This window comes from Rhododendron vialii, chromosome 10a (genome assembly GCF_030253575.1).
Source record: "Rhododendron vialii isolate Sample 1 chromosome 10a, ASM3025357v1".
Taxonomy (NCBI): domain Eukaryota; kingdom Viridiplantae; phylum Streptophyta; class Magnoliopsida; order Ericales; family Ericaceae; genus Rhododendron; species Rhododendron vialii.
In genome coordinates this window covers 36,351,291-36,361,299 of record NC_080566.1, presented here as the reverse complement: position 1 = coordinate 36,361,299, position 10,009 = coordinate 36,351,291, and the positions used below count along the sequence as shown (strand labels likewise).

Sequence of the window (10,009 nt, the reverse complement as noted above, 5' to 3'; positions counted from 1 at the left end):
AATTTGTTTGTCCAATTGTCGAAATTTGTATCTTTCAAAAATATACTTATATATTACATTTTATAATATTTTTTATGATTTTGAAGATTTTGTATAATAAAATTAATTGAGATCTATCAAACAAGATCCATATTGCATATTAAAAACATTACGAATTGAAAATTATAAATAATTTTTTGAGAGGTCAAACGCTCTCAAAAAGTCAAAAAGAGAACAAACAAACTGGGACGGAGGGAGCACTAAATTTTGTGAAGCGCAAGCCTATCAATCATCGGAGATCAATCCTTGGATTCCGATAAGTGAGAACGACATTTTCCACAGAGAGAGAGAGAGTGAGAGAGAGAGAGAGTTCCAGGGAGAGAAAAACAGTTCCTCACACCTACCAATAAAAGCCGAACCCACTTCATTCAAAAATTTCCACACAGATCCACAATTCACCCCACCCTTCACGGGCCCAACCAAACAACCGCCACCATGAACCGCTCCCCCAGCACCCGAGCCTCCGACCACCCCGCCTCCGCCGTCGAAAACGGCGCCGCTCGCACCGACCCCGAGAACAACAACCACAACAACAAGAAACTAGACGACGACGAACAAGAACAAGAACTGGACGAGACGAAGATGTCGACGGAGCGTATATTCGAGTCGAAGGAGGTGCCGCCGTGGCGGAGCCAGCTGACGGTCAGGGCGTTCGCGGTGAGCTTCTTGCTGGGAGTGCTCTTCACGTTTATCGTGATGAAGCTGAATCTGACGACGGGGATTATTCCGTCGCTCAACGTGTCGGCCGGTCTGCTGGGGTTCTTCTTCGTCAAGACCTGGACGAAGTTTCTGGAGAAATCGGGGCTGCTTAACCAGCCCTTCACGCGGCAGGAGAATACCGTGATTCAGACCTGCGTCGTTGCTTCTTCCGGCATCGCCTTCAGCGGTACGTTCGTTTCCCTTTCGTAGGCGTTTCCACTATACTAAATGGACTAGATAGTAGACGTACATGTTTTCACGGATTTCTGGCCAGGTTATTATTCTTATTCTTGCATATGTCTATTAAAATGTTATTTAGCATAAACAACTTGACTATTATTATTAAACTTGGGGAGTGAATTTTGCGCTTCTTAAATTTTGAACTGCACTGCCCTTGGGATGCGAAAAACAACTTATGTTAATTTTCGCACTTCCCAAAACTTCACGATTTGGAAAGTGCAAAAATCAACCCCATAAATCATTTCATAGGCTGGAGTCTGATATTATAGTGGAATAGATTTCTAAATCACTCCCTCCTGCCAATTTTCTAATTGGCGTGTTCAAGAAAATCGTCCGAACAGTAAAAACCGGTCCGATTCGGACCGAACAGTCCTATTTGGTCCGGTCCTGCGGTTCTATGGTTAGTTTATGGTTCCAAAAAAATAAGAACCATTAATTTTGATTTGGTTATTGGTTCTCAATTAATGAACCGTGGTTAGAATTGAACCGAGACCGTTTAAAACTAAGATAAATATATAAATACATATGTGTGTGTAATTAAATATATTAATTGAATTTGGTAGGTTAATTTTTTCCTTACTAAACTTAATTTTTTTAGAGATGAATTCTCATTTGTTAGGAAAGCTTTTATGTTCTTCCTTCTTTCCTATTTTAGCAGATTATCTTCATATTTCTTTAATTTTATGAGTTCAAATTTTGTGAATAAGTGTTTAGATGCTTATTGGATAGAACCGAAACCGAACCAAAATCGGACCGATCTTGTGGTTTGGTTCTGGATAGGTTCCATGCATATATTGGTTAGTTGAAATGGTGCGGTTACTGGTTTTTTAGAGAACCGGACCAATCCGGACTGTGTACATCCCTGTTTTCTAATATGAAAATGAAACGTTATGTTAATAATTTTTTTAAATTTCATGACACCAAATTAAAAGAATTGGAGTGTGGTTATCAAAAAGTGGAATGCCAAAATCTTTGCACATCTTTGTTTTGTATTTTTCTTGATGAATTGAAATGGTGAATTTTTCTTAGAAAAGACAAAAATGGCCACTATAAGCGAAAAGGTTAGAAAACAATTGGACATATTTTTGTTTTGTATGTTGTTTGTCTGTTCTACTTGACAAAATTTAGAAGGGGAATTTTTCTTAGAAAAGATAAAAATGGGGTCACTAAAACTGAAAAATAAAGTAGGAGAACAAAATTGTGGGTTTTTAGCTATGAAGCATGGCATGGATAGGGATACCATACTTATACGGAATGACGCATGGATGTGGAGATGAGATTTTAAAAAAAAGGATACGGCCGTACAAGTATGACTAGGATAAATTTGACAGTATAGAAGTTCATTGGGTTAGTTATTTATTTCTTGGAATCCAAATTGATGTAACACATATGATTCTATAAGTATATTAGTTACCAAAAAAGATTGTAGAAGTTTGTTTACAACCCTATATAAAAAAGATGATACTATTTTTATTCCACTATATTTTTTCCTATAAGAATGAAGTATAGCATTAGAAATTTTTACTTTTCTTTACTCCTAAAAAATTATTTTAAGCCTATCCAGAGATTGCAAATAATATTAGTTTCTTAGAAGTTTGCCTGCGTTAGATAAAGTATCTGAAAAATATGAAGGCCATAATTTAGAAATAAGAAAATTAATTTTATATTGTGGATACTTTTGGAATACGTTGCTGCGAGCTTGCAAATATTCTTGTAGTATCGGATATTGTATGGGTACAAATCCCATCTAAAAGTACTTGTGCTTTTTAGACTTTCCAAAGAGCTCATGTAATACGGTGAAGTTATGATTAAGGCTTTGGATGTAAGGAATTGTCCATAATAGAAAACTCATTTCTATTCTTTTTAAGTGTTTAGTTTGATTAGGAGTTCCTCAGGAAAATTAATTCCTTACAATTGAGGCCCAATTACGTTCTTTTTCATTCCTAGATGGTTCAAGGAAACTAGAGATAGATTCTTACTAGTTTTAGAATGTGATTCCATCTAAGTAGTCAATAAGGGATCATTTTCCTCTTTCAATCGGCTCCAAATGCGAAATCTTCCGAGAAACTGGAGTATAATTTGATTACGTCCTAAGATTCCTGCTACTCAAGCCTTTAGGCTATGTTTGGGGTAGGAATTTGTTTAAGCATTTGAAGGGTTACTGAATTGAGACTGTAATTTTAGATTATAATGGATAAAGTGAGTATTCAATTCCTATTTAGTTTGAAAAAAGCCAAAAAGGAATCTGGGTTTGATGAGTCATCAAGAATAATTTTGGGTTCGATGAGTCATCAAGAATAATTTTACTACATCATTCCATCATTGGAATCCGGAATAAAATACCATTCCCGAAGGAAATTGAGGATTCTAATCCCGTGGAAATCAGAATAGGATGCGGTGGGGAATTATGCGAAAGCTCATTCTGTTGTGTTGGTGAAAGAGTCGATAATTTGTGGGTGGTATTGGAGAATTTTTTCAAAGATTAGGGGGCATATCTTACTTTACGTTGTAGAAGTACCTGCATATGTCATGTTTGAAATGGTTACGGGGTTGTGGACCTCAAAGGCTTGACTATAGAATCTACCGGGAGAGTATCCGAAAATCATGGGATCACTATTGTCAACTAAGTGCTTATAGCATGACAAAATAGCATGATAAGTGGTGGGGTTCCTAATAAAAAAAGTCTTGCATAAATGCATCGAATAATTGCTGACTTCTAAGTCATCTTATGTACTGTATAATCTGTTATATTTTACTGGAAACCAATATTAAAAGTCATTTTAAATAAGAAACTAGCAAAAGAGTAAACTCTTAAACAGAGAGGACGTAGTGGTGGTGGTTGTTTTAGATTCACTTTAGGCTCCATATGACCAGGAAGTACCTTTACAGCTGGTTTTACCAATACCAAAAGACCGCAAAAGGAGAAACTTTTCATTCTGTCACACTTGAAGTCATGGGTGAACATGATTTTCCAGTTAGAAAATTAGATGTCTTTGCAATCAGTTATCTTTCCTTCTGGAAAGGCAACCCACCCCAACTATGGGTATTAATCACTATCCTGGACAAAAGAGTCTTGGGACCAATTAATGTTGATTAGCAAAGAATACGATGGCCCAACTTTGACTTCATGATTTCACTTTATATTCTGGCAAACAACCCTTTTCCCTTTCCATCAATGATTTGCAGCTAACTAGCATAATTGTAACCATGTTCATATGACAACAAAATTGCTTGAATCCTGCGTTGAATTTGATCCATAGTTGTATATGGACAACTGCATGAATCCTCGTGCTCATAAAGTTCACAAACGTATCGGTTCAGTGAATTTGAGGAGGCACATGTTGTGTCTAAACTTGTTTGTTTATTTGGTAGAATAGTTGTGGTGCATCATGCATGGTCACGCTGACATGTATGACTATTTCAAGGTGATCACTCATGGTAGCCCTTAGTTCCGTGCAGATCTTTGATTTTGGAAATTATGACACTAGTTGCTTTGGGGGGAAAATTGCTGATAAATAGTAGCAAAGAAAAATGGCTGTTGTCTTTTAACTTGCTTGTTGTCCCTTTAACAATCTCGTTAGGGTATGTGTCGTTAGTTTTTTTTCCAGTTATTGAGGGGTTGAACTCCCACAAGCAAATTTAGCTTTGATGGTGGGTCAACTAATTATGATTACTTATTAAAAAAACTAATTAAGATTACAATATCCAAATATTTTCTAATGTTTCTGATAGAAAACAAAAAGGAATGAAGACGGTGAACTAGTAGGCTAGTTGCTTTCAGACAGAAGCTGCCGATCCATCCAAATGTTGATGGGTCATCTTATGATGTAATTGAGAACAACTTTTTTGACATTTTCTGGTTTGAGACGGGAAAAAGGATAAAGAAAAGGGAGAAGTCAGAGACAAGTCTGTTCCTTATTTTTTTCGAACAGACAAGTTTCTACCTTATGGAAGCTACGTATCCATCCAAATGCCGACCCCTCTCTGTTTCTTTCTTCCCTTATCTCTGAGTCTTCCCTTGTCTTTGAGTCAAACAGGGTTTTTCCAGGCTAAAATGCTAAGGGTAGAGGTTTGATGCACATAATTTGCAACGTACTACATGCATAAATTTCTTGTGGATGAAAACAGGCTGCGTGCATGAGAAAATACGGGTTTTTTGGGTGAAAACAAGAGTATCGATGCTACTTGATGCCACTTCAAATATATTACTCTTTGATGATTCGTTCAGATAGCTACTCATATTGGTCTTTTAGCTCATCAAAGAAACTTTCATGTTCTAATACATCATTCCCCTGCCACCCAAGGAGATATAATCAAGATGTGATTGTACTTCGAACAAGAATGGATAAATTTGTATTGAGACATTAGCTGATAGCCGAATTTCAGAAATTCTTAGATCTCTCTGAGTGTATCATGATGAAGATATACTTCGTAATGGTGAGCTTAGAAATAGACCAATAGAGTATGACTAGTTTTGAAGAACATTTTTGTCAAATCTTAATATTCCAAAATCTATCTGTTTAACAATATTTCTTCCTATTCGAACAAGCAGGAGGCTTTGGGAGTTACCTTTTTGGCATGAGTGAAGTCGTTGCCAAACAGGCAACTGAAGCTAATGATGCCCAGAATATAAAGAACCCAGCGTTGGGATGGATGATTGGATTTCTTTTTGTTGTTAGCTTCCTTGGACTTTTTTCTGTAGTACCTCTTAGAAAGGTAACATTCTGATACTCATTCCATAGGTTGCACTATTCCTGCTAAGTTCACCATGCTTTAATCCTATCTCTCTAATTCTCTTTGCTTAGATTATGATTACCTACTACCAAACTAGTATGGACCAATGAAAGCAAATCTCATGTTTTCTTCCTCACCCTTCCTGAATGTCATACGTATGCAATATGTTTCAGATAATGATCATAGACTTCAAACTGATTTATCCTAGTGGCACTGCAACTGCTCACCTTATAAACAGCTTCCATACTCCTAAAGGAGCCAAGCTAGCAAAGTATGGCCTTCAAAAACTCATCTCATCATTCGATCTTGTGAAGTTTGATTAAACACGTTTTCTTTGATTCTCATTCTCTCTGCTCATCATCACATTCTAGGAAACAAGTCAGAGCTCTAGGAAAGTTCTTCTCATTCAGCTTCTTGTGGGGCTTCTTCCAGTGGTTCTTCACTGCTGGGGATAGTTGTGGATTTGTGAACTTCCCTACATTTGGTCTCAAAGCATATGAAAACAGGTGAGTTTGGGAACCGACTTTGATCATGATGAAGCAACAGTAAATTTCCTTGGTGTTTTTTTAGTCAATCTAAAGTTTCCAAAAGTAATTGTTAAGCAAATCATAATATTGCATGAAACAAAAGTCATTGTTTTCTCTAATATTACAACTTTACTTTGTGAAACTTCGTTATTCCTGTTCTAGACTTCTGATCTTCATTGGGTTTTTTCCTCCCTCAATCAAAACCAGGTTTTACTTTGATTTCTCAGCAACTTATGTGGGTGTTGGGATGATATGTCCGCATCTAATCAATGTATCTTTGCTGGTTGGAGGCATCCTCTCATGGGGTATAATGTGGCCACTTATACAAGACAGAAAGGGCCATTGGTACCCTGCAGACTCTACTGCAAGCAGCCTCCATGGCATTCAAGGTTACAGGGTAATCATTTCCTTCTCTATACCCATGGAATGACATGGCTGTTCTATGTCAACAAAAATGCTGGTGTCCTAACAAATTACAATTCGTAACGTACATTCCGATTTCCGGAGTATGGTTCGCCTATGTTCCAAAACGGAATTTTTTCCAAAAGGGTATTTAGAAATCCTAGCAGAAGTACTCTATTATACTTCAGTCGTTTTTAGCTTCAAATAGGTACCTTATAGTTGTGTAGTTTATAGAAGCTGCTAATATTGTCCTGCAATTTATTACATGTGGCCCCATTCCCAATTCTTGTGCTAGAATGGTTTACATTCCAGGTAACATAGCCCATGATTGTAACCTATTTCGGTCCTTCCTTTCACACAGGTCTTTATAGGAATAGCCATGATCCTTGGTGACGGGCTCTACAACTTTGCCAAAGTGCTTGGTCACACTGTATTCGGTTTGTATCGCCAATTTACCAAGAAAGATGTCGGAAGTGTCCTCCCAGTTGGCTCTCACTCCCCCACACCGGATTCTTCCATCTCTTATGATGACCAGCGCAGGACCCAACTATTTATCAAAGACGAAATCCCAACTTGTTTTGCAGTTGTTGGGTATGTCGGTATAGCAATTATATCTTCTGCAACACTTCCACATATTTTCCCAACCCTCAAATGGTACTATATCGTGGTTATTTACATCTTTGCCCCTACACTAGCCTTCTGCAATGCTTATGGATGTGGGCTCACCGACTGGTCCTTGGCATCCACCTATGGAAAGTTAGCAATTTTCACAATTGGGGCATGGGCAGGAGCCTCTCACGGTGGAGTCCTCGCCGGTTTAGCTGCTTGTGGGGTCATGATGAATATCGTCTCGACTGCATCAGATCTAATGCAGGACTTCAAAACTGGGTACATGACCATGTCTTCACCGCGGTCTATGTTTGTGAGCCAAGTCATTGGAACCGCTATGGGTTGTGTTATTTCTCCTTGTGTGTTTTGGCTCTTCTACAAGGCTTTCGATGATTTTGGGGTCTCTGGCTCGCAGTACCCCGCCCCTTACGCTACTGTCTATAGGAACATGTCAATCCTTGGGGTTGAAGGGTTCTCAGCTTTGCCAAAGCACTGCCTCACTCTTTGCTACATTTTCTTCTTCGCAGCTGTTGTTATCAATGGTATCAGAGATGCTGTGGGAAAGGACATAGCAAAGTATATCCCTATTCCTATGGCTATGGCAATACCCTTTTATCTGGGATCCTACTTTGCTATTGATATGTGTCTTGGGAGCTTGATACTGTTCATCTGGACGAAGATAAACAAGGCCAAGGCAGATGCATTTGGACCTGCCGTGGCTTCTGGTTTGATCTGCGGGGACGGGATATGGACTTTGCCTAGTTCGATTCTAGCTTTGGCGGGTATCAAACCACCTATATGCATGAAGTTTCTGGCAAGGGCGACAAACGCGAAGGTTGATACTTTCTTGGGTTCTTAAGGCTTCCCAACTTGCTCTTAGATTCCACTTCTTTATCACTCGTCTCCTCTTTTAGTATGGCTGTTGTGTATCCACCTAAAGTCGGTATAATGTGTTCGTCTATGATGCACTTCCTATTTCCATTCCCGCAAATGGTTTGTATGATTTGCTCATGAAAGTTCTGTTAGATCTTTCTGTTAAGTGCAAAGTAAATTTGCCATCAGTGAGGGACAACTAGATTGATTACAACCACTTGTACTGGCTTAGTGTGCTGTATATAAATATTTTTACCAGTGGCATTACATTTTCTCCATAATAACTGTACATTTTGAGATTGGATTGTAAGAGCAGTGCAGTGCAGTGGTTTTACAAAATGGCCTGAGCCATTCACAAAAAATTGCCATGAATAGTATTGACATTTGGCCAAAAAATGGCAATGTTGGTGCAATGGTGCATTGCTATTTGCAATGTCGACAATTTCCATTCGCTTTCATTTTTATGTGCATCAACTATCATTCTCCATCTACCATCTATCATTTTTCATCTACCATCTATCATTGAACGCTACCATCTACTATTCTCCATTTGTATATATAAACAAGAAGTCCGAGAAGAAGTTTCTTCTCAATATACTTCTATCATTTTATCTTCTTATTCTCTACAATGAACAAGTTCAAAAAATCGATTCTCGCAGAAGAAAATTTGAAATCTCCATCTTCATTTTCATCGGATGAATATGAGACGACAATGACTCAAATGATGGCATTGGAGTATAATAATATGATGCAACAATAAGGACCGACAAGCTATGTATTTTGGCTCAACTAGTGGCAGACGACATTTTAGGAATTGCTCAAACCATTTTAGCATGTTGGAAATCGAATTGGGGTTGGATTTTTTTTTTTCAAATTTGGGCCATTTTTTGGGGGATGGCTCAAGCCATTTTACCACCATTGAACTTGCTCTAATTGTTAAGTACTATGTATACCCATAATTATATTGAACAGGGTAATGTTTCTATGCAGTGGTTATATACAACAATTTATACACGGAGGTTAGCCCTTCAATTCCTCCACCATTAAAAAGGAAATGCTAGTGGTCCTCGTGAGTAATGTGTAAAAACCGCATCGATATTCGAAAAATGTGTATTGATATCTGCAAAAGTGTATCAATATTGGTAAAGTTTGTATTGAAATTCTAACTTGTTTGGCATTACATGTCATATTCTTCACCACTTAGTGGGCGATGGTTAGTAAGACCCTTTAAAAAAATCACATTTTTGAAAACCAAGTTTGAGTAACAATTGCAAGTTAAGATGGTTTGAACTATTTCTAATTTCTTCTTTTTTCTTTTAACTTGTGGAAGTCTAAAAGCCTATGTTTGAATTACTCCAAAATTTCCAGAGAAATTTATCAGGAAGACATTAGAAGGAAGTCAACATACTTTTAGGAACTATCCCTTGCTCTCTCTTTTTTTTTTTTTGTTCTGAAAGGGTGAAGGAAGGAACGCCAGGCATAGTTGCCTCCGTGGGCGTGACGGACCATAAGAAGTCCAATTCCATAGGTTTCTATTGTCTCATCAAAGCGCGCGATCATAGCGAAACAACGTCCTCTCACACGACATCGGATTCATTGGGCTACTACCCGCAAACAGGTTCAACACTCTGAGACTGCACGAGAAAGAACATGCACTTAAATTTGAGCGCTTTGTCAACCCCTCCACCACCAAACTTCTTTATTAATCCATCAGCAAGAGTTTTTTTTATCCCAACCAGCTTAATGAACTTTCCAAAACCAATTGGGAGGGATTCCAATTTCCAAAGGAGGACAGGAAAACTCCTTTATACTCCCTCCGTCCCGATTTGTTTGTCTTATTTTTGACTTATACATGTTTCAAATTGACTGTCCAATTTCAAAATCAA

The 10,009-nt window shown here is 38.0% G+C and overlaps 1 protein-coding gene across 1 annotated transcript; it reads left to right on the top strand.

Annotated features, from left to right (window-relative positions):
- Positions 1 to 272: 272 nt before the first annotated feature.
- On the top strand, positions 273 to 8,387 carry LOC131302725 (probable metal-nicotianamine transporter YSL7). The gene is made up of 6 exons (XM_058329523.1): positions 273 to 925; positions 5,531 to 5,694; positions 5,886 to 5,983; positions 6,084 to 6,218; positions 6,447 to 6,636; positions 7,003 to 8,387. Exons 1-6 carry the CDS (start codon positions 475 to 477, stop codon positions 8,107 to 8,109), a joined length of 2,145 nt encoding a protein of 714 aa, XP_058185506.1. The 5' UTR covers positions 273 to 474; the 3' UTR covers positions 8,110 to 8,387.
- The last annotated feature ends 1,622 nt before the right edge of the window (positions 8,388 to 10,009 follow it).

What these genes read in the sequence shown, in the direction of transcription:
- LOC131302725 (XM_058329523.1), top strand. Translation starts at nt 475, where the DNA reads ATGAACCGCTCCCCCAGCACCCGAGCCTCCGACCACCCCGCCTCCGCC. An exon ending in CTGTAGTACCTCTTAGAAAG is followed by an intron (nt 5,695 to 5,885) that starts GTAACATTCTGA and finishes AATATGTTTCAG; the next exon opens with ATAATGATCATAGACTTCAA. An exon ending in ATGGCATTCAAGGTTACAGG is followed by an intron (nt 6,637 to 7,002) that starts GTAATCATTTCC and finishes CCTTTCACACAG; the next exon opens with GTCTTTATAGGAATAGCCAT.